The sequence below is a fragment of the Bacillus rossius genome, chromosome 3, assembly GCF_032445375.1.
Source record: "Bacillus rossius redtenbacheri isolate Brsri chromosome 3, Brsri_v3, whole genome shotgun sequence".
Classification (NCBI taxonomy): Eukaryota; Metazoa; Arthropoda; class Insecta; order Phasmatodea; family Bacillidae; genus Bacillus; species Bacillus rossius.
The window spans coordinates 36,836,649-36,861,528 of NC_086332.1; the positions used below are offsets into that span (position 1 = coordinate 36,836,649).

Genomic DNA, 24,880 nt, shown 5'->3' on the forward strand with positions numbered 1-24,880 from the left:
AATCAGAAGCACACGGAGAAAAACAACACATGTTTTCTTTGATATCATAAAATTACAGGAAAAAAATTTAAAAATAAAAATAAATTAATAAAAAATTTAAAAAAATTAAAAAATACATTAACTGATTCTGCTAGCTTGTAAACTTATCATTGTTGAGCAAAGATAGAGTTTTAGTACAAGCCAGAATTTTATGTATTTTTTAATTTTTTTAAATTTTTTATTAATTTATTTTTATTTTTAAATTTTTTTCCTGTAATTATATGATATCAAAGAAAACATGTGTTGTTTTTCTCCGTGTGCTTCTGATTATTCTTATCAATATTGTGATGGTTTTCTCCGTGTGCTCCTGATTATTCTTATCAATATTTTGATGATTAATCCGAGTGCTTGCGATCATTCCTGCGGTTTCGGTCAAAGGTCAAGGTCACACCCATCAAAGATGGTCGCCGTAACGTCGCAATCCAAGATGGTGGACCGTGAGAAATCTAAGAAGCACTAGCAGGAAGGACGAACTTCCTTCTCCTTGGAGACTAACGAAGCCATCCTTCTTATGCGATCGATAGTGAGCATCCCGCATATAAGAAATAAATATTATTTACCTGCAAGCAACACGTGACGTCATCTGATGTTGAAAAGCGGAACTACTTGCAGCAAGTACCTTTGCATGAGATAAATTAACTCTCACCACTGAATAGTGCTATTGTAGTCAGTTAGAGACATGAAGTTTCGTAGCCGCGCCGCCAATTAGTCATGCAGTCTCGTAACCATACGTTCTGGAAGCTTGGTAGTCCTATAGCCTCAGGATCACGTAACCTTGAAGACTTGCAATCGCATAGTCTCGTAACCTCATGGCACGTAGTCTCGTAGTCATGATGCATTGGAGCCTCGTAGACTTGAAGCTACGTAAGCAAGTAGCCTTGTAATCTTATAACATAATGGTGATGGAGCAGATGTAGTAAAAGAGAAAATTCCGTCGAAGACAAATGTAGTAATTGTAGCCTTGTAGACGAGTAGCTTCGTAGTCAAGAACTCATGCAGACTTGTATTCCTGTATCCATGCAGACACGTAAACTCGTTTTCTAGAGGCTTCGTAGATCTGTAGCCTCGCAGTCTCGTCAACTTGAAGATTCGTAGTCACGTAGTCTCGTAACCTCATGGCTCGTAGTAGCGTAGACATGATGTAATGGAGTCTCGTAGACTTGAAGCTACGTAAGCAAGTATCCATGTAATCTTATAACATAATGGTGGCGGTGCAGTTGGAGCAAGAGAGAAAATTCTGACGAAGACAGATGCTGCAATTGGAGCCTTGTAGACGAGTAGCTTCGTAGTCAAGTACTCATGTAGACTAGTAGTTCTGTATCCTCGCAGTCACGTAAACTTGTGAACTAGAAGCTTCGTAGCTCTAGCCTCGCAAGCCGTGTATAACTCGTAAAATATCTAGATCATTTTAGACTCGTAGCCATGTGGTCTCATAGTCTCTTAGACTCGAAGAATTCTAGCCAAATATATTTAGAGCCAAAAGACTTTTGGAACCAAAAGACTGTTGGTGACAATGACTGATGGAGCCAATGAATATTGAAGCCAATGAATATTGGAGCCTGTGTGTACGTTCCGTTTCCTGCGTGTACGTTCCGTTTACTGTGTGTACGTTCCGTTTTTCCTGCGTGTACGTTCCGTTTTCCTGCGTGTACGTTCCGTTTTCCTGCGTGTACTTTCTGTTTTCCTGCGTGTAAATTCCGTTTTCCTGCGTATACGTTCCGTTTTCCTGCGTGTACGATCTGTTTTCCTGCGTGTACGTTCCGTTTTCCTGCGTGTATGTTCCGTTTTCCTGCGTGTACCTTCCGTTTTTCCTGCGTGTACGTTCCGTTTTCCTGCGTGTACCTTCCTTTTCCTGCGTGTACGTTCCGTTTTCCTGCGTGTACCTTCCGTTTTTCCTGCGTGTACGTTCCGTTTTACTGCGTGTACCTTCCGTTTTCCTGCGTGTACGTTCCGTTTTCCTGCGTGTACGTTCCGTTTTTCCTGCGTGTACGTTACGTTTTTCCTGCGTGTACGTTCTGTTTTTCCTGCGTGTACGTTCCGTTTTAATGCGTGTACCTTTTCGTTTTCCTGCGCGTACATTCCGTTTTTCCTGCGTGTACGTTCCGTTTTCCTGAGTGTAAATTCCGTTTTCCTGTGTGTATATTCCGTTTTACAGCGTGTACGTTCCGTTTTCCTACGTGTACATTCCTTTTTCCTGTGTGTACTGAGTACATGGTCTATATGTCTGATATTGACATGACCCGGTCTTGCGGTCCGTGCCTTTACGATGACGGTGCTCCTTTTCGTTGTTGGTACTTCCAAAATGTGCTGCCTTTTCGATGGCGGTGCTGTCTTTTAGATGTTGGTGCTTCCAAATGTGGTGCCTTTTCGTTGTCGGTGCTTCCAAATGTTCTGTCTTTTCGTTGTCACTGCTGTCTTTTCGTTGTCGGTGCTTCCAAATGTGCTGTATTTACGTTAGCGGTGCTGCCTTTTCGTTGTCGGTGCTTCCAAAATGGGCTGCCTTTCCGATGGCGGTGTTGTCTTTTAGATGTTGGTGCTTCCAAATGTGGTGCCTTTTCGTTGTCACTGCTGTCTTTTCGTTGTCGGTGCTTCCAAATGTGATGTATTTACGTTGGCGGTGCTGCCTTTTCGTTGTCGGTGCTTCCAAATGAGCTGTCTTTTCGTTGGTGGTGCTGTCTTTCCGTTGTTGGTGCTTCCTTTTTTGTTGATTGCGCGTAGTACAAAATGTAGTGATTGAATATTTACTAGTTTATCACCTCTTGGTGTTACTAAAATATTTTACAAGGTTACTTGGTCCTTTAGAATGTATAAAAATGTCACGATGGATTACGAAGGTCATGTGGTCCTGAAATGACTAGCCTATACGTCTGATAATGACATGACTCGGTCTCATGGACTGAAAGCAATTGATCTATATGTGTGGCTTTCTACATGAACGGCTTATATGTTATTCAGATTATTGAAAAATTAGACTTTCATAATAGGCTAATCGGCACTGATTTAATTCGTTGGTCCGGTATAATGACTTGAGTTGATTTTCGTAGAGTGAATGATTAATAAACTCCGCGAAAGGTAATGGAAAACAGAACCTAACATTTATTTAATAATTAGTTACAACTGTCTCTGGTCAAGAATCGAACCGTGGACAGGGATCCATAGATTCAATTTGTGAATTAATTGATTTTTTCGGAGACTATTGGAATTTTTCCCGCATTTCTAGCTAAATAATTACATGATTTCAAGATGTCGCCCAAATTTCAGGATGGCGGGGGGGGGGGACCTCGGTAATAAATGATTACTGCAATGTAGCATGTTAGAATAAAATTAACCAGATGGAAATGTACTCTATAATACGAGTACACGCACAAGATGGTGTACTCCAGCAGGTGGTCGCTCCTGGTAGCATGTACTGAACATAAAATGTCGGATCCATGATGGTCGACTAGGACAAAGTCAAATTTCAAGGACAAAGTAAAATTTCAAGGTCAAAGTCAAATTTCAAGGTCAAGGTCAAATTTCAAGGCCAAGGTCAAATTCCAAGGTCAAGGTCAAATTTCAAGGTCAAGGTCAAATTCCAAGGTCAAGGTCTAATTTCAAGGTCAAGGTCAAATTTCAAGGTCAAGGTCAAATTTCAAGGTCAAGGTCAAATTTCAAGGTCAAGGTCAAATTTCAAGGTCAAGGTCAAATTTCAAGGTCAAGTTCAAAGTTCAAGGTCAAGGTCAAAGTTGAAGGTCAAGGTCAAAGTTCAAGGTCAAGGTCAAAGGTGTGGTGACCAGATAATTATACTACATGATATCGGCACACTCTAGCAGATGAAAACAAGATGGTGGTCTCCAGTGGATGAAGACAAGATGGCTGACATGATGTCATACCAGTTGATGATATATACCTTGGTATTGGTGGTGATAGATCAGTCTAGGTAGCTTTCATGGAGGAAGGATCGACTGTTTACTCTCGTCGGGAATCGAACCAAGGACGTACATCGATATAATCAAACAGAATTCAAATACGTTAATTTTTTGATGAATTTTGGAATTTTTTTCATTAAAATCAGATAATAAATAAAGATTTTCAAGATGGCGTCCAAATTTCAAGATGGCGGACATGACGTCATACTACCTGACGATATATATGCTTTGAAAAAAAAGTGGTGGGAGTCAGTATGCCTGCAGCCACCGCGGGGGAAGGATCGGTCGCCATTTTTATTTTTTTTTGCACTCGTCGGGTTTGAACCGAGAACTCCGAGCTCCGTGTCGTAAATGTTTGTTTTTTAAATATTTTATTAAATTTTTTATTATTTAATTTTTTATAATTTTAAAATTTTTTTCATTAAAATCGGATAATAAATTTAAAGATGGCGGCCGTAACGGAAATTGCAGCGATGACGACATAATTCAAAATGGCGGATAACACAATGCCGGAATTTTCTAGAAAACGAAATGACGTCATCCAAAATGGCGGATCCAAGATGGTCGTCGGGGTCAAGGTCAAAGGTCAAGGTCACATCCTGATAGAGGCTTAACTGAGGCTTGAGTTAAGGATGCTTAAGCCTCTATCACAGTGGTTCCCAACCAGTGGTCCGCGGACCATCAGTGGTCCGCGAGAGCTAAAATATGGTCCGTGAAAGATTTCATACTTTGAATGAACGCGCGTCGGTGAACAAAAGCGAGCGCGGCGCGCAGGCGACCGGGGGAAGGGCAAGCAACTGACTAAACATTATGGCGCAAGCCGGTCAGGCAATCGTACGTTTTCTTTTGTTTTGCTCAGCAGTGTTGTGTTAGTTTCTGTTTAGCTGTTTAGTGTGTCAACATCTGTAACTCTTCAATATTCTTATGGATATTTTGATAAAATATGAACAGGGTAAGTAGGCTACGCATTTTTCTCTGTTAAACTTTTTTAATAAAAACATGCAATTGCAAAACAGAATGTGGACGTTAGTTTACGTATGATTCTTGTGTTTGTGTATTACAAATGTTCACAACAGTTGGGTACAGTTAGTTGAAAACCTAATTATATATCAAATAAAGCGATATGAAATTAAAAATTAAGATAGTAAAAGAACACTGGCCTCCCAAATTAAAAAGTGGAGCCAGCCACAAAAATTCTTAAATTATGCTATCATAAAATTGTTGAATTGTTATTATGCTGTTTTAGGTTTTTCATAATGAAATAAAAACACCGTTAACTCTTTTAATGCCAAAGTCGGATAAATCGCCTTTTCTGTGTCGTGCGAAAAATTGGAGGATCGAAAAATCGGCCTGAATATTTTTTTCTTTCAACGACGCACGCCAATCCATTAAAAATAATATAACTTTTTCACGAGAACTTTAAAATAAAATAAATAAAAAAATTATTATATGTTTTTATTTAATCTTAAAAAATGACAAAGAATAATTTATTTATAAGATGTAAAAAATTTATACTTTCATACTAAAAGGTAAAAAAATTATTAAAGGTAAAAAATAATTAAAGGTAAAAAGTTACTAAAGGTAAAAAAGTTATTAATATTTAACTCCAGATATGTAATTCATTTAAAAATAACTTGGCACTTTTAGTATAACCGTAATAGAATTAGACAATTTGAGACTGGCACCAAGAGGGATAAGGGAAATTTAAGGTACCTACCAAGACCCTTGTTTTTAACGATTAGACATTATTTTTTAAATTGTGTAATAAAGATTTAAGTTTGTAAAAAAAAAATATAGCGAGGTTAGAATTTTTTGGAAGCCAGTATATATTTATTTATTTAATGATTTATGTTATGAATTATGAAAAAAAAATTAGCTATATTATTTGTATTCTTTTACTTGGCATAAAACATAATATAAGCATAACAGTGTAGGTACATTCTATTGCATTTTGGTTTTGTTTTCAGAAAATGCCTCCTAAGAGAAAATATGATAATAGTTAGGTACATTAAATTTGGATTTACATCGATAGAAAGTAATAGAGAAATAAAACCACAATGTGTTATATGTGCAACTGTTCTCGCGAACGAAGCCTAGAAGCCAGCGAAATTAAAACGTCACCTAGAAACGATTCATCCAAATTTTTCTGACTTACCACCAGAGTTCTTTCAAGGAAAATTGGAGAATTAAAAAAAAAAAAAAAGAAAGAAACCTGGGCCTAGTGGTACAAGATATGCATCATCTGAAAAAAAAAACAACATTAATAGCATCGTTTAAGATATCGAAATTAATAGCACAATAAAAAAAGCCTCACACATTAGGAGAAACTCTTGTGATACCTTGTTTGATCAAAGACGTCGAAGAAGTTTTAGGGTTAGAAGCAAAAAAAAAATACAAGATATACCTTTGTCGAATAACACGGTGAAAGCTAGAATTGAACTCATGTCAAATGATATCTAAAAGCAACTTGTTTCAAGAATTAAAATGTCACCATTCTTCGCTTTGCAGTGCGATGAATCCACTGACATTTCTAATTATGCTCAGTTACGTGTTTTTGTCCGCTTTTTAGACGACGACAACATAAGAAATGAAGAACTGTTGTTTTATCAGGAACTGGAAATGACATCAAGAGGTATCGACGTCATGAATATAAAAATTGGATATTTCCATAAATATGGCATTATGAGGGAAAAGCTAGTCGGTTTGTGTACGGATGGTGCTCCTGCGATGTTAGGATCAAATTCCGGTCTAGCAACGTTAATCAAACAGAGGAATCCGTCAACATTAAAATCGCATTGTATCCTTCATCGCCAGGCGTCAGCTTCCAAGACTCTTCCTAAATGTCTTAATGATACAATGAAATTAGCCATAAAAGTAGAAAATGTCATTTAAAGCAGTGCCTTAATGAAACACCTTTTTAAAAACCGTGCACTGAAATGGACTCCAACCATGAGAACCTCCTCTTTCACACAGAGGTTCGTTGGTTGTCGAAAGGCAATATGCTGGAAATATTATACGAGCTGAGAGGAGTTTTCTGATTTGACATCCCAGATGCATTTGGCATATCTTGTGGATATTTTTACACACTTAAATAAGTTTAACTTGCAAATGCAAGGTTCAGGAAACAGACAATTAGAAGGCGTTGCAAATATTTTTAATTTTGAAGATAAACTTCGTGCTTTTATTTTCAAACTTAAGTTATGGATTAGTCAAGTTGGCGAGGGCAATTATAGTGCGTTTGCAACATTGAAGGCACTCCTTGACGACAAAAAGTATGTCATTTTTAGGGAAAGCATACAAAAAAAAACAGCAAATGTTTTTTGCAAATGTTGGTTGTTGAATTCAACCGTTACTTCCCAGAATATAACAATACAGAAGCTAATGTGGACCAAAAACTGATACGCAACCCTTTTGGCACTAACGCTAGAGAAGTTGCAGAAGAAATCCAAGGAGAACTTATTGAATTACAAAATTACAGGAACTGTAAGGACGCTTTTGAATCTGATTCTTTGGAGACGTTTTGGTATAAGAAAGAAATTTCATATACTAAAATTCGAAAAATTGCTTTGCGCTCTCTTATGCTTTTCTCAACAACTTATTTATGCGAACAAGGATTTTCTGCATTACTGATCATTAAAAAAAAAATCCAGGAATCAACTGAAAGTAAGTGATGATATGCGTGTAGCTTTGAGTAAAAATATTACCCCAAAAATTCAAGATCTTGTACAGAAGATGCAAGCTCAAAAATCTCATTGATACAAACTGAATTGTGTAATTAAAATATATTTTCAATTATAACACTGTTAATAAATGTTTATTTTGGTTTTTTAGATTGCTTATGTTAAACGTTTGGATTAACATTGAACGATTAGACTTAAAATTTATTTTTAGATTGATACAGATTATTTTTTAACCTTGTGGTCCCTGCTAATAATAATGAAATTAAAGTGGTCCCTGGTCAAAAAAAGGTTGGGAACCACTGCTCTATCAGGACATTTCTAGCCGTTGGGATTTTTGAGGAATAAAACGGGAAATTTTCCCTCGAAACGGGAATTTTTCCCTCGAAAACGGGAAATTTTTTCTTAAAACGGGAAATTTTGAGTCATTTTGAGTCATTTTTGAGGAATTTTGAGGAATTTTTGCCGCCGTGACGTCACAAATCCAAGATGGCGGTCGACAATCTTCAATCCACCGCCTGAGGCCTGATCTCGGAAATACTATTATATACTACTTATACCACAACACAATACAATTTCCTTATGTCTATTCCATAAATAAGGCTTCATGAATACGTAAAAAAAATTTCAACATGCTGTGACAAAAGGATCCTGAGAAAATGGGACATTAAGATGCTAATTTTAACACTGTCAAGATAGGGCATTCCCGGTCCCCTTAAATAATTCATGCAGTAGAGAATTTTTATTTAAAACATTTTTCTGGACACACGAAATTGCAGTTTTGAACTGTTTGTTATGGAAAAATTTCAAGAACACAAATAACGAAATAAAAATAAAAACATAAACCCACAGAGAACAAGCCTAAATCAGCTTATGTCAAACAGATGGAACCAAAGATGAAACTAAACAGGTATAATGGACAGCACAACTACGGTATACACCGACTAACACAGTAGGTACAAGCTGATTTAGGCTTATTCTCTGTGGGTTGAAGTTTTCATATTTATTTCTATTTTGCATTCTTGAATTTTTATTCATGATAAATAGTGCAAAACTTCAATGATGTATGTCCAAAAAATTGACTAGTCTTATCGAATATGCTGCGTTAAAAATTGTTGGCAACGGAAAAATATATATTATTTAATGAACATTACAGTTATAATTGGTGTAAAAGTAACATATCTATGTTTGTTGACAGTATGGAAGCGTCATGACGATCTGCGCATGCACGCAAGTCGCTTGGCACATGGCAATGTTGAGTATGTTTACTGGCAGAGGGGTGCTGAAAGCAGGTTTTGAGTAGGGTTTCCGAAAGTGTCCGACTATTGGCAAACCAACTGAAGGCGTGGAGCGGGAGGGTTCTCAAGGATACGTGCAGCAGGATTCGTGAGGATATACATCTAAGCGTGAACCACCTGTAGGTGGTCGCCTGGGGAACTCCGTCAGTTTGCATCCGGATCCACCCATTTGCTCCGGTGCAGAGCCAACCTGTTTTCTGCTACTCTCTGTCTCACGCTTAGTTTCAAGTACAGAGTAAATGGCGAACACTGTTGCCGGAGTGATACCAACGGGGTTGTTAAAGTTAAAAGTCTTATTTTGCATTCCACCGCTAAGCATTAAGTACTTATATATTGTTTTAATTATACTATTTCTTGATGTTTCTAAGACCATAAAATAGTATCTACTGACAGTATTATTACACTTGCAAACATTCTGAATAAAAAAAGCTAAACACCGATTAATATTTTACAGGAGAAGCTATTTGTAACAGTCAGTCACTATTCATATCAAGGCATTCCATGGAAAAATGTGCAATGTTTGAAAGAGCTAAACTTCCTAAAACGTCAACAAAAACGGTTGAAATCAAGATAGCGTCTTTCAATAACATCTCCTTAGAAATAATCAAATGGAAATCATCAGATGATGCTCTTGATGAAATACACCAGGAAAATGTATTCCCACAATTTTCATTCTAAATGTTACCTTACAAAATATAACTTTTTTCCGATGCATTAAATAAAATTTCATTTCATTACAAAGGTGTATCTGAAACTTTTGCGCTCTATGGCGTGCATCTGGCAACAGAGCGCACAGAAACAAGGACAGCACTACTAGCTTAAATGTTGCATTGGAAAGTGGGAGTAAATGTCCATTAAAATGCACACTGCAATCTACTGATGAGATGCGTTGAAGCTAATAATACTATCTGACTGGAATACTATTTAACTCACACTCAACCAGTTTTTCAGTCAGCCCAGCGATGGTCATAGCTTAACGTGGAAAATGCTTGGACAGTTTCTTACTTTATAATATCATGACCGAGTCATTACCCAGGTTCCCCGACTTGTTTTGTGCGAGTGCGTCTTGACTACCTCGGTCCTATTACATAAAAATTACAAATCTACAACCTACAAGCGTATTTGCCTTATCTGCTGAAAATTACTTTTATTTTATTTCATAAAAGTACAAATTACAAACCACAATAAACAATTTGTAAGTATTTTATGCAGGTCAATTTTCTGTTGTGATTTATAAACCAAATACTTTCAGAAAACCCTTGTTTTTATAAAAGAATTCAATGTTCAGTGACATGTTGTGAACCCTTTGGTTAACTTAAATTTTAGGAAGGAAAGTAATTTAAGGCAAAAAATAAATTTTAAATATATTTTTACAAAATAAGATGTAATTTAAAGTAGAGAAACTCTTTCAAATAATTGGGCAAATTTTTCGGCATTCAACAAATAGAGAGAGAAAAAAGGCATTAAATTCATTGAAACAGTTGTGCATTGCCTTTTATTGGTTAGGAAGTTGAGGACAGATCCTTACAGTTTACGACATTCATGATGTATCTGCAGCTAATGTCTCTCCAGTATTCCCAGCCCTTGTTTCAAGCAATCACCCCATTCAAATATTTATCTTTACTATCATTTTTTTGTCACTACCCTCCCAAAATAATATCACTAGGCTAATTATATTTTACGCAGCAACAAATTTCTTTGTCGCTCATACCCCTCCCTTCGTTCATGTAAAAATGTAAATAACGTATGCATAGAATCAGCTGACTTAAGAGAATTTCTTATAAACTAACCAATTTTTACAATTGTCAAAATATGGAACACATATTTCCCTTGGAACTTGTACAATTTTAATATCTAGATTGTGAATTTGTAAGTTGGAGTGATTACGAAACAGGCCAGACGTGAAACTTAAATACCTAGCTAACTACCGCTGCAAGCAGAAGAGCTCGGTGTTTGTTGCGCACCGCGCACACCTGGGTGGCAACACTGTCGCGAGCAGGACGGAACAAAGTGCGCGGTCACACGGCACTCTGGACTAAATCACGTAAACATGTTCAACTTTTTCGTGCGGGTCACACACATGAACATGTTTCTTTCGAGGCCATTTCTCATTCAACCTAAACAGGTAGGCAAAGTAGTTAAGAATGACATCCCTTCTACAAAAGCCTCTGATTGGCTGTTGAGTGTGCAGAGTATAAACAGTCCTTTTTGGGAAAAAAAACTAGCTGGAGAAAGTTCTTGGCACAAGTTCGCGTAATATTTGACCGACGGCAACAAAAATTAAAGATTAACAAGTAAACGTTTTAGTGTTTTGAATTTTGATGCAGAGGTACACCTGCTCGAATGAATCGGTTTATACCAATTGCAGTGTGACCGTAAACGTGTTGACCTGAGGTCGGGCGTCCAGTGTAACCGCGCCCTGAGCCCCTCTCTCCGGCGCAGGGTCTGCGGGTGGTGGTGATCGTCGGCATGGTGCTGACGTCGGCGGGCGCCTGGGTCAAGGTGGCCGCCGTGTCGCCCGACCTCTTCTACGTGGCCTTCATCGGCCAGGCGCTCGTCGGCGTGGGCAACGCCTTCATCCTCAGCCTGCCGTCGCGGCTCGCCGCCGTGTGGTTCGGCCCCGGCGAGGTGTCGACCGCGTGCGCCATCGGCGTGTTCGGCAACCAGGTGCGTGCTCCCCCGGGTCTCCCCGGGTCTCCCCGGGTCTGCCCGGGTCCTCGTGTGCGTCGCCCTGCCGAGCCCGACATTACTCCTCCCACTATCCCTACGTCGTGTTAGTTGTACCTGACTATCCGTCACTTCAACTCCACGTTGTGTGTATGGTAGTCGGTATGAAGTTTGTCTTCTCCGCTGTTACCAGGCTAGAATAGAGTTGAACAGCTTCCGATTGTTTTTGCAACTGCGAAAGAAGGCGAAATTGTAGTTTACTTTAAGGGCAATCATTATGTTTCCAACACCACTGATTTGCCCTTTTTTAACACGTTTTGTGTTGTAAAAAAAATATTGGCCTTTTTAGCGTTAAACTTATAAAAGCGTGTTTTTTTTAGTTTTTTTTTTTAAACTATAATAATTTTTATGTTTCTCTTCCACTTTTTCCTCGAATATGCCTTTGTCAGAAAAACAAGGTCGTGTGCCTCAGGCGAGAAACATCGAGGTGTTTAAACAAAAGGCAAAAACAAATACACTTTCTAAGTTTAAGGATTACACACACAGTCCCGTTATGTTTGTAAAATAAGGAAGTATGCAAAACAGTTTATAGCAGTTACAAATTAAAGAATAATGGGTTATGTTATGACTAAATTTAAAAAAAAATAACTTCACCTTTAATAACGTGTTTTTAAATTTACCACTTCCATTAGTTTCAACTTAAATAAAATTTTACCTGTCATATAAGAAAATATTTAGTTTTCTTCTGTTAAGCTTAGATTTTGAGCCAGAGAATTTTACTGATTGATTATTTTGGAGCAGTGATTGTAACTTTTATGTAGAAGTAAGTTACACGTAAATCGGTCTAATCTCAGTTATTTGAGTGCAAAGTCCATTTTGATTACGCTTCAGGTAAAAGTAGTACAAACGTCGTCACCGTTAAATAAAACATTATTTGAAGAGTTTATTTTCAAATCCATTACGCAGTTTAAAAGAAATGTAACAGATAGTTTTAAGTGGAGCTACAGGTAATAAATTTAGCTACTATTTAAAAAAATTAATTGCATAGGGTTGTCATCCTATGGTAGCACATTAACATTGTTTAAATTATTTGTCCAATTAAATGAATAAACACTTAGATGTATTTGTTGATAAATATTATTTCAGTCTGCTTTTGAAATGATTGATAACATTTTTCCAAAACTCCTGTGTTTTTCCACGCTCACTTAAACGAAATCACATGGTAGGCGATGTATTTACTGCGAGCCCTGGAGATAAACGTGTCACTTGAAAATGTCATACAAGTTTAATCAACACAGAACTGGCACTCAATGTTTGGGTAATTTTCCAAAAAAAAATTGTGGGGGTTTACGACATTTACTATTACTTAAGACAAAATATTATGTTAACAACAATTTTGACTGCTTATAAATATTTGTAAGTTTCCTTCTAAAAATGAGAAATATGGCCTATGCTGTTTCTAAATGTGAACGTACTGCGTATAAAACAGTTACAGTTTCATTTCATCATAAATTTTACTGAAACTGGACATTTGTTAAGTAATTTTTATGAACCATGAGGTAAAATAGTTACCCGTTTCCAACATACCTACTTGTCGTCGCACGAAAAGTATTTTATAATGTAAAAATTCGCGTTATATCACAAACACAAAACCATCAGTAATATATTTTCCTACGTTAAGAACACTCACTAATATCAACAAATGTTACTTCTAGTCTACGGTAAACTGAATAACATACCGAAATACCCTGAAGAAATTTTAAATAAAACTTTATAAACTCGTGTACATCCTAAATTTATACAGACTATCAAAAAAATGAATTAATCTATTCGTCTTTAAAAGTCGCATAGACAGAAATTCAAAACATATGCAGGCCAATTCAGTATATTACGTAAAGCGGCGATTAAATCCATAGAAACTGCACGCCCTTTTCACATGATACTGATAACACATTTAACAAGGTTCTTGTAATTAATTGTTGTCACATACACAGTATGCCGATTATATAGTTGTGTCATGTAATTGACCTTGAATTCGTCAGTGCTTAAAATGGGTCTTCTTCGAATTCTTCTGCCAATGTTATTCTGTAAACCGTTTTTTTAAACAACTTCGTGTGATTGTCAGTGTTCAATAACAACCGACATCAGTTGCTTTGCAAGTGAACGTTGTGCAATGGATACAACCGGCATTACTGTTGATAACAGTCAAATTATATACTATCTTTAGTTAACCCATAGGCTGTGGAGCTCCTGGTGGGTATGCATCACCTTAGATAGTGCTGCAAGTCAGGCTGCATGTATCCAGGCGCATACTTGAGAAAAATTAATTTATTGCCTTTTCTCTCCATTCACCGATGGTGGATCGTGAGTTTCCCATACCGTCTTCTGCCTTAGGCAACTATGTGACAACTTGCAAATACATGATAGTTTTGTTATTTCGCCCAATGAGCGTGATTGCACTAAAGGACGGAGCAAAACTTTCTCTGATTTTGGATATTGTATGTAAATTAAAGGTTGGATTAAATAAGATAACTTATTATTTAATGTGTTGTGCCCTTAATAGACTATGCGTTCTCTAATACTGGACCAAATTAAAAACATGTCAAGGTTCTGAGCCTTTCTGACACTAAATGTAAGTGTCCGAAGCATATCTGGTTCTATCAGGATTCTAGCCCCATCAGAGTATATTCTGGAAGAAAGGGGATGGGTAAGGAGAGGTGTCTAGGAAGGGGGAAGTTTAAGATAGTATCGGGCTGCATTCAGTATATTTTAACTTATCTATTAATACTCGAGTATTACTAAATACTGGTTCTGTTCATTAAACACTATGTTTATTTTCTTTCCATGGATCTACACTTTACAGTTTCGGTCGCAGGGATGCGTCCACTCTCTCCCGATTCAAACCGGAGACCCTCAGCGTGCGCGACCCGAGTGTAGCACGTCCTAACTGTCGGAGATATCCGTCACTCTCCCGTTGAAGTATGTCTCGAGCACCTCGCAGTGCCACTGCACACGTGACGCGTCGTCACCTCCACGCGGGCTGGGCACGCGCTGCAAGTCAGCGCGAATCCTCTGCAACAGAAGCGCGACTGCCGGATGCACACGTGCCTCACTCCAAGGGGCGACGGACCCAGAGCTGACGAGGCGAGTGCAAGCGCACCCGCTCTTCCATACTATCTTACAATCAAATACAATATTAAGTTCCCTTACAAATACATTCTTTCTGTTCACGTTGATAAGTTACTATTTTTTTTACTTGTGTTATAAATATTAAATACTGTTCTTGTAACTGGATCAAGAACTTATTAAAATTTTGTCTATATTTTTGAAAAGAAAAACCTTTATCGTATCTAAATAATTAGGTATTTCAAAAAAATTAATGGCTTTTTTATATATTTTTATTTAGTTTAAGAAAGCTTGATTTCGCTCCTCGACATTAATTCAGTCACTTTGGGTGTACTTCATTGTATTTTTAACACGTTATTAAGTTTATGGATAACTATTCTGGAAAATTGTGTCTTTTAATCTTAGCGTCTGTACGTCCTCGTCATTATTTCCCAACAATGCTATATCAGGGTTCTTCGGGACCCGTTAAACGAGTGCTCGAGATTTTTCCTGGGGTGTACACAGGCGTACATAGCTGGGGTAGTAACGGAACCATGTTCACGCCGTACAGCGCATCGGTGCTCGTTCACGTATCACTCGAACCATTGCGCTCGAGCAACCTCCACCCGCTCTGCTGACGAGCTTGTGTGGTGGCCTACATATCAGGCGTTCATACAGATTCGATCTTTAAATGATCACACGAACGTCAATGATATACCGCGCAACATTCAGAGGGCTGTATTAGTCCCAGCAGAAGAATATTTCCTAAATTATAGCGTAAGTTAAAATAAAAATTTACAGTTAGAGATACCGTACAGCCAGTGATAAGATAAGTGATTGCGGCTTTGATTAGCACTCGGGAGCAAAGAGTAATTACAGTTGAACATTGTGTGCTGGTTAGTAAGTAAACTTGTCCCAGGCCAAGACCGCTTCTTTCACTTACGTCAGCCATAAACTGTTGAGATTACTAAGTCGAAGTTATGACGTCAGTTAAACTATCCATTTGTCAAACACGCTCCATCCATAAATGGAAACATTGTAAAATTAAGATGTTTGATATATTATCTTACTGATTCTGAATTAAAATAAACTTTAACATCATGACATATTTGAATTGTGACATTGCATGTATATATGTATATATGGCAAGCACTTCAGCCGATTAAACAGATAGTAAAGTTAATTTTCTTGCCAGATTAATTAAAACAAAGCTAATTGATTTCAATAAGTGTATAGATAACAATTTGCCATTTCATCCTATTACTACTCATTAGAGAGAAATATTATCGTATTGGCTTAAAGCATGAAATTGTTGCTATCTGTTAACTGTTATATAAACGAGAACAAAAATATATAAAATATATTATGCTTAACCATAGAGTCAAATAATATAAGCATTTTAAAGGCTCTATAAGACAATATAAATTTAATATGTGCACTTTTAAAAGGCATTTGAAGGGAACCCTTTTGGATTTGAAGTTACTTACAAACGAGAGATATTTCTCTACTCCTCCCAGTAACATATTCTCGTATTATCTTATCATGATTTAAAATAATTATCTTTTAAATTCAGAATAGTGTCTGAAATGCTCCAAATAGTCCAAATAATATTTAAAAATATTACGCTGATAAAATGTTACATCAAAACAATTTGACATTAATATGAGTTTGCAAAAGCTTTGATAACTTTAATTATAAAACTGTTATAGGGTCTTGAAAACTCTGTCATGTTGATTACATCACTGCGTAGTTGTTTCTGTAAAAAGTAAATCATGTTCTGTAACCATTTTTTTAAGAGATAGAGAATTACTATTTTTCATGTAGTTGAAAATCAACTTATCTATATGTTTCCAAGAACTTAAGAGAGTTTTGAGTATTTGCAATTCACATATCCCCGCACAGACACACGTAAATGAAAAGGTTATGCTTTTAAAAGACGTTAGTGTTCATTCTTGGCTCAAAATAACTGTGGATATCGTTTAAGAAAACTATTTGCGCAAGAAAAACAAGTTGCGTTAAATGGGGCTCTAATTTCGACCCTAATCATAAGTGGCAGTCGCAGTTGCCAAAATAAAAAAAAATATATGCGCAGAATGAAATTAAAGTAATCTATGTAATTAATCTGAACGGAAAGGCTTAAAATATGATCGACTAACGTTTAATTACTGTGAGACATGCTTCTATGAATGTCATCCCTATTACATCATGAGACATTGCCTCAGGTGCTAAACTACAGGTACCTATTGGTTTTCATTCATACGAAGAAACTTTGCTATTAAACATTATCTTCTAGGTGATGTTGAAATGCTTGATGGCGAATCTACGGTCCGATACGTCACTGGTGAGGCTAAGGACTTCTCCGACGGAAAGGGCAGATATCCACGTATATGTACGAAGCACGGTTCCTCGCAGAAAGGCGCTATATGAAACTAGACTATAGACTTGGAGCTCATGATCTAAGACGCCTGGACGCAGACGTGAGATATGGTCACTCTGCGATCTCGACGCCAGATACTACAAACCAGCGTTTTCTTGTGTCGATACCGAGAAAAGAAAAGAACAGTTTGCATAACTCACAACCATGTCCATGATATATATTTTTCGCTCTGAATAGTGTCTTAGAGCAATATGTTCAGTTACTATAAATATCGAATATAAATAAATATATATGTCGAGTTTTGATCGGAAGTAAAGTGCTATGTGGTCATGGCTCAAAAAATTTCGTCTCTTAACTCCGGGCAACAGAAACATAGTATAATTAATTTTCTAACGCTCGAGTATACTAGTACTGATTGATATCAGGTATTCTGATGCGGTGAGCGGCGTGCTTCATAAGAGTTTATATCTTATCTTAACGAGAAAGATATAATTTTGTTTCGCCATTTTAATTATGTACGTACATAGATTTTCCAATGTCACATAGGACTTCGAGCCCCCTTGCTTGCATGACTGCCGTACTTTCCTTAATTGCACAGCAATCGTCCCAAGGACGATAAGTTGTGATATGGTAGTGCGCATAGCTAACACTCCTGCATATCTTATTATATCTGGGGACAAATAAAACCAGAATGCAGGTGCACCGAATGCTTCACTTTGAATACTTGGAAGTTTCTCCCAGTGACTGTGTGATAAAACTGTAGTCTGATACACCAATCACTAAATATGATACACCATCGCTATTTTATTTTGCAGAAATCTCCAAAACTTAAGTAACATCAGATCGGAAGTTTTCACACGCCCTTATGGATGTAGATATCTTCCTGTGTCTGACAACATTACTTATCTAGTACGCCAGATGAGACATTGCAAAAATATAAAATAATCAGTCGTTGTTACTAAAAGTCAACGATTATAAGAGCACTGTTGGTGTGTCTACCTTATCTGAAGCAGCAAATAGCCAAAGCTGAGTCCTATGCCATGTCAAACCAAAAAAAATATCATAGAAACTTTGCTGCAAGCAATATCAAAATATTTGAAATTCCAAGATGTCGAGGCCTAATCCCACTTAAGTGGTGGTCAAGGCGACTCCACTTATCTTCGCCACATGAAGTAAGCGACTTATTAATTAAAATAAATAAAATAATAAAAATTTGTGCGCGGAGTCCATGCGCGATGAAAGTGAAACTTCTTGCTTATCAGGTATAGATAGAGATAAATTATTAGTATTTTTTTATTGAACAAGGGATTCTAATTGTGTACAGTAAGAATGCGTTTCTATGACCAATGAAAAAAGGCCTTTTTCTCTCACATCCGTTCACTGGCACTTTTTGGCGCCTCTTTTGGCTGTTTATTCCCACGTTGTCTTTTAATAATACCTCTTATCTTATTCTGCCTATTTATTATTTTTAAGCATGACGTTAAATCTGATCTTCAGCTGAATAAAATGAAAGAACAAAAACATTGCAATCTAAAATAAGTTATACTCATAAAGTCTATCTCACAAGTCCATAAGTCCTTTTGACATTTCAAATTACAATGTTCACATTTCCAAAAATAAATTTCACTTATGAAGCTAACCTCTTAAGTCTATACGTCTTTTTTTACATTTTCAATTTTAAAAAATGTGTACTCACTAAAGTTAATTGCACAAATCAGTAGCTCTTTTCCACACGAATAAATAAAGTTTAGATACTTTAAATTAAATAAAATAAGTATTGTAGCGTCAATCGTTATGCGTTGCGAAAACTGAGGAGTAGGCAAACACAAGCAGCGTTAAGAGAATCCCGTAGCATCTCTGCTACGTCATTTCTACCTCTCCCCTGCCGTCTCCTCTTCCGACCGTTACAACTAGCATATAGCATGCTATCATCCCTCCCTCCCTCTTTTTTTTTTTTTTGCCTTCTTCCTACTCGACCGCTAGCGCATGCGTTGGAGTGGCGTCGCCGCTGACGCACTCTCATCCTCTACCGGTTCCCCCAACACGTACCAAACCCTTCCTGCGATCAGAAAATTGTAGCCTCCTTAGCAAAGAAGTTTCACTTGTAAACTTGTAACCTTGCTCTGGTACGGGAGCTGGAGGCTGATGCTTGTGGCGTGTGCCGGTCCTCAGCTGGGGGGAGCCGTGGGCTTCACGCTGTCACCCACCATCGTGCACGACAGCGCCAACCTCAACGACATCAGCCGCGACCTGGCCGTGCTGTTCTACTCGGTGTCCGCGTGCTGCACCCTCCTGCTCGCCGTCATCCTGCTTCGTGAGTAGTGAACAACGGCAAGCCTGCTGTTCGCCGAGTATTTACGATATTCACCTTCGTGTAACATGGTTTATTTATATTTTGGGTGGGGGGGAAAAAACGCGCGAGACCTGAGCCATCTGAAACGAGAAAAAATATTTGGAAATTGCCCGCAAGTATCTTTGTTAAGTCATTCGACTGTAAGGTCCCTGCCATTGTCGAGGAAGACTTGTTTGCAAACACAGCAGGGACTTGCGCATGGCGGCGCCCACGTTTTTGAACCAACAAACGTTAATGCAGATTAGGTCCCGCCGTCTTATGTTTTATCCACCTTTTTGCTATACTTACTTCTAAATTTGTACTTATCCCAATTTTTGTCACGTCAAGGCATAAATCACATCTCCCGGGCCTTCTAGACCTTGTTGCAACCACATATTTACTAACAGGCTCTAGTCTGTGAGCGCCGCGAGGAAATGACATTATTTCACGCGGGAACTACGGCTGTCATGATAGCCACACCGTTTCACAAGTGTTCACTTCAAAAAGTAACCAAAGCTAAGTCCCATGCCTTGTTAAACTAAAATATTTAGCACGGAAGCTTTTTTGCAAGCATTGTCAAAATGTTTTAAATTTAAAGATGGCCTTATCACCCTTAAAATGGTTAATTTCATGTGAATTTCTCGAAAGCTCAAGTTACACGAAGGCAAATATTCGGGCGTGTTGAAAATACGTTGTGAATCGTATGTTTTACGTTAACAAGTTATCCTTATTCATAGACTGGTGATGAGATAAACTAAGTATGTAGTATCAAACTTGTGGTACCAACATAAAACTGGTAATTAAGTGACGTGAAAAACACGGGTTAAATTTCTGACTTGTTGTCTGAATATTCACAGATTGAAAAAAAATTGTAAATATTACATACCTTTCCAATAATTAGCTGCCAAAGGTGTATTTTTACCGTTTTTGTGCCGTTTAGGTAAAAAGAATGAAGTGGAATATAAAACTGGAACGTTTTAGGATCAAAGACAATAGTAGTATGTTTTGGTTCCTCCGGCGCCAGGCGCCCGCAGGAGGCGCCAGAGAAGCCGACCGCCATCTTGGATTGTGACGTCACGGTGGCCATTTTGGACTCAAAAATTCCTCAAAATTCCTCAAAAATGACTCAAATTACTCAAAATTTCTCATTTTGAGGAAAACTTTCACGTTTTCTTCCACAAAAATTCAAAACTTAGGATTTCGAAAAACCTCAAAAGTGTTTGCCTTAGAAAGAACATTAATTCCTAAAAGCGGCTTAAAAGTCCTAAGAGCTCACCGCTGTTAGCCGCAGACGTCATCAAGAAGTATAACGTAACCGTTGCAATTTCCGTTACGGCCGCTATCTTGAAAATAATTATTTATTATACGATTTTAATGAAAAAAATATTTAATTTTTAAAAAAATTCAATTATAAAATTTTAATAAAAATATTTTAAAAACATTCTTTTTCGACATGGAGCTCGGGGTTCTCGGTTCGAACCCAGTGAAGGCAAAAACATTTAAAAGTCGATCAAACCTTCTTCCAAGGAAGCCGCTGGCAGACTGACTACCCCCACCACTTATGTCAAAGTATATATATCGTCACCTAGTATGACGTCATGTCCGCCATCTTTAAAGTCAGTAATTTTTATGATAGAAATACGGGGAAAATATTAAAAATCATTAAAAAATAATTAATAGAATTGAATAATAAAAATTTAATAAAATATTACTTAAAACCACCGTTGCACTTATCGTTATAGTTGCCATCTTGAATTATATAAATGTTGCATGTTTCGTTGCACCCGCCATCTTGGGCGAGTACGATGTAATCGTTAAACTTTAAGTTACGACCGCCATATTGGATCCTATTAATGTTGCATGTTTCGTTACGGCCGCCATCGCGAAAATCCGTAAATTAAATGCAAGGAATTCTGAAAAAATTCCAAAAAAATTACATACACAAATGTTTAGTTATTTAAACGATTTCGGTCATCGGTTAGATTTCCATCGAAAGTGGACCAGTAATTTATTAATATATTTAAGAAATTCTCATGAAAACGAAATAAAAATGTCTTACGCCACACCCGTTGTTTTTAATTATGTCACCACTGTATCAAATTATCGTTACAAACGCCATCTTGAAAATCTTTATTTATTATCCGATTTTAATGTAAACATGTTCAAAAGTCATCAAATAATTTACTTATTAGAATACTGATTGATTAGATCGATTATCATCCTTGGTTAGAAACCGGTAAGAGCAAAAAATAAAAAAATAACAGATCTTTCCTCCACGGAAGCTACCTAGACTGACCTCACACCACCAATACCAATGTATATATATATAAACTGGTATCATGTTTTGTCCAACCCCTTCTCTTCGTCCACTGGAGGCCGCCATCTTGTTTTCGTCTACTAGAGTATGCTATCACCATGTTAGTATAATTTTCTGTTCACCATACTTTGTCCTCAACTGTTGGCATTGAACTTTGACCTTGACCTTGAATTTCGACCATGAACATTACCTCGACCTTTGTAATTTGAACTTTACCTTGAACTTTGTCCTTGTCCCTGAAATTTAACCATAACCTTGACATCCATCTTACATATGTCATTTTGTGTTCATTACTAGCTACCAGGAGATACCACCTGCTAGAGGACATTGTCACCATCATGTTTTCATCTGCTGGAGGACACCATCTTGTGTGTACTCATCTTATAGAGTAAATTACCATCATGCTAGTTTTATTTTTACCAGCTATATTGCAGTTATCATTTATTATTACTGTGACACCCGTCATCTTATCAATTTATTGCCATCTTGGTAATTTGTAATTATTTAGCTAGAAATTCGGCAAAAATTATAAAATTTATTAAATAAATTTATAATCAATAAACTGATTGATTTGATCGATTCCTGTCCTTGGTTAGAGCCCTGGTCGATGCAAAACATTTAATTTTCTATAAAAAATAATAAATTCAATAAATCATGTTCAAAATCCTAAAAGAGGCTTAAAATAAACTATTAATATCATTCTATAAGCCATTAGGACTGCCAATTTGATATTTGTATTTATTGACTTATAAATCCGGGAAAGATTCCAAAATTCACCGAAAAAATTACTCATTAATTTATATATTGAATCGATGGATACCTGTCGTCGGTTTGCTTCTTGGTTTCCATTACCTTTCATGGAGTTTATCATTCATCCACTATACGAAAAACAACTCAAGACAATATACGACGATATTCGACGAATTAAATACGTTTCCGATAAGCCTAACATGAAAGTATAGTTTTTCGATACTTAGAATAACCTCTAAACCGTTCATGTACAAAGCCATACATACATATAGACTAAACGTCTTCGGACCGCGATACCGGGTCATAATCAATGTCAGACGTATAGACCAGTTATTTCCGAACCTCACGACCTTCTTCATCGACAGCTAATAATATTCAACTAAACCAACGTAAAAGGTTTTTACGCTTACAAGAGGACGAAGAATCCCATCAAAAAGGCAGCACATTTTGGAAGCACCATCAACAAAAAGACAGCACATTTTGGAAGCACCATCAACAAAAAGGCAGCACATTTGGAAGCACAATTAAAAAGGCAACACATTTGAAAGCTCAATCAACAAAAAGGAAGCACATTTTGGACGCACCGTCAATCAAAAGGAAGCACATTCTACAAAACGAAAGCTCATTTAACGAAAGGAGGTACATTCTCACGTACATTCAACTCGGTAGGATGTGATCGTCAATGTTAATTTAGGATATAATGTCTCTATCAGTCTATGAATCCGTCAGTTTTTAGTTCCATGAGTCATTGGCTCCAATAGTCATTGGCTCCATCAGTCATTGACTCCAACAGTCTTTTGGCTCCAAAGGTCATTGGCTCCAGTAGTCATTGGCCTCAACTGCGTTATGCTTCAACAGCTACAATGATATTTGGCTAGAATGCTACGAGTCTAAGAGACTATGAGGCTACAAGGCTATGAGTCTACAAGGATCTAGCTGGTTACGAGTTATGCATGGCTGCGAGGATGCATGGCTAAAAGGCTGCGTGGCTACGAAACTACATGTCTATGAAGCTACAAGGATACAAGTCTACTTGGCTCCAAATAACTGCAAGGCTACATGGCTGCAAGACCACTTGGCTACAAAGCTTCAATTCTACGAGTCTACAAGACTCCTCCACTGCCTACGAGTCCACAAAGCTCCATCTACTCCAGCAGCATTATGTTATAAGATTACAAGACTACTTGTTTACGTAGCTACAAGTCTACGAGGCTACTTGGCTACGTAGCTTCAAGTCTACGAGGCTCCAAGACATCAAAACTACGCGATTACGAGCCATGATGTTACGAGACTACGTTACTGCGAGTCTTCAAGTTTACGAGACTGCGAGGCTACAGAGCTACGAAGGTTCTAGTACACAAGTTTACGAGACTGCGAGGATACAGAACTACAAGTCTACATGAGTACTTGACTACGAAGCTACATGTCTACAAGGCTCCAATTGCCGTATCTGTCTTCGGCTGAATTTTCTCTTTGGCTCCAACTGATCCAGCAGCATTATGTTATAACATTTCAAGGCTACTTGGTTACGTAGCTACAAGTCTACGAGGCTCCAAGGCATCATGACTACTTGACTACGAGTCATGTGGTTACGAGGATATGCGATTGCAAGTCTACATGGTTACGTGATCGCGAGGCTACAAGACTACGAAGCTTTCAGAACACAAGTTTACGTGATTACGAGGCTACAGAACTACAAAGCTTCCCCAACACAAGTTTACGTGATTTCAAGGCTACTTGGTTACGTAGCTACAAGTCTACGAGGCTCCAAGGCATCACGACTACGAAGCTTCCAGAACACAAGGTTACGAGACTGCGAGGCTACAGAACCACGAAGCTTCCAGGACACAAGGCTACGTGGCTACGAGAGCACCATTCAGTGGTGAGGGTTAATTTATCTCATGCAAAATAACCTGTTTAAAGTAGTATCGATTCTTGGCAACAGATGACACCTCATGTTGCTTACAGGTATATATTTTTTAGATCTTTTATGTGGGATTCGGGATGCTCAATAACGATCACAAAAGAAGTATGGCTTCGCTAGACACCAAGGAGAAGGAAGTTCGTCTTGCATGTTAGTGCTTCACAGATGTCTCGTGGTACATTATTTGACTGTGTTTAGTTTTTGAATTCCACCTGGTAAAAAAATTTGCTAGAGCTGATTTAGTATAAGAAATTATCGAATTAAATGTAACTCCAAATAAAATGTCATGACACATTAGCTAAAAAAATCCTTCATACAGAGAACGGTTTCTCAGAACAGACAGAATCACTTGAAGAAACCACAGGAATAATCAGGAGCACACGGAGAAAATCATTACACTTTTCTTTGATATCATAAAATAACAGAAAAAAAATATTAAATGAATAAAATAAAAATTAATTAATAAAAAAACTAAAATGAAAAAAT

The 24,880-nt window shown here is 37.4% G+C and overlaps 1 protein-coding gene across 1 annotated transcript in view; it reads left to right on the plus strand.

Moving 5' to 3' along the window:
- Window positions 1–24,880, plus strand: part of LOC134530528 (heme transporter FLVCR2-like) — a 72,607-nt gene that overhangs the window by 35,241 nt on the left and 12,486 nt on the right. Inside the window, exons 3-4 of the mRNA XM_063365424.1 lie at window positions 11,365–11,589; window positions 19,244–19,385. Coding sequence (XP_063221494.1) covers window positions 11,365–11,589; window positions 19,244–19,385 — 367 coding nt within the window. The remainder of the gene's footprint in view (window positions 1–11,364; window positions 11,590–19,243; window positions 19,386–24,880) is intronic.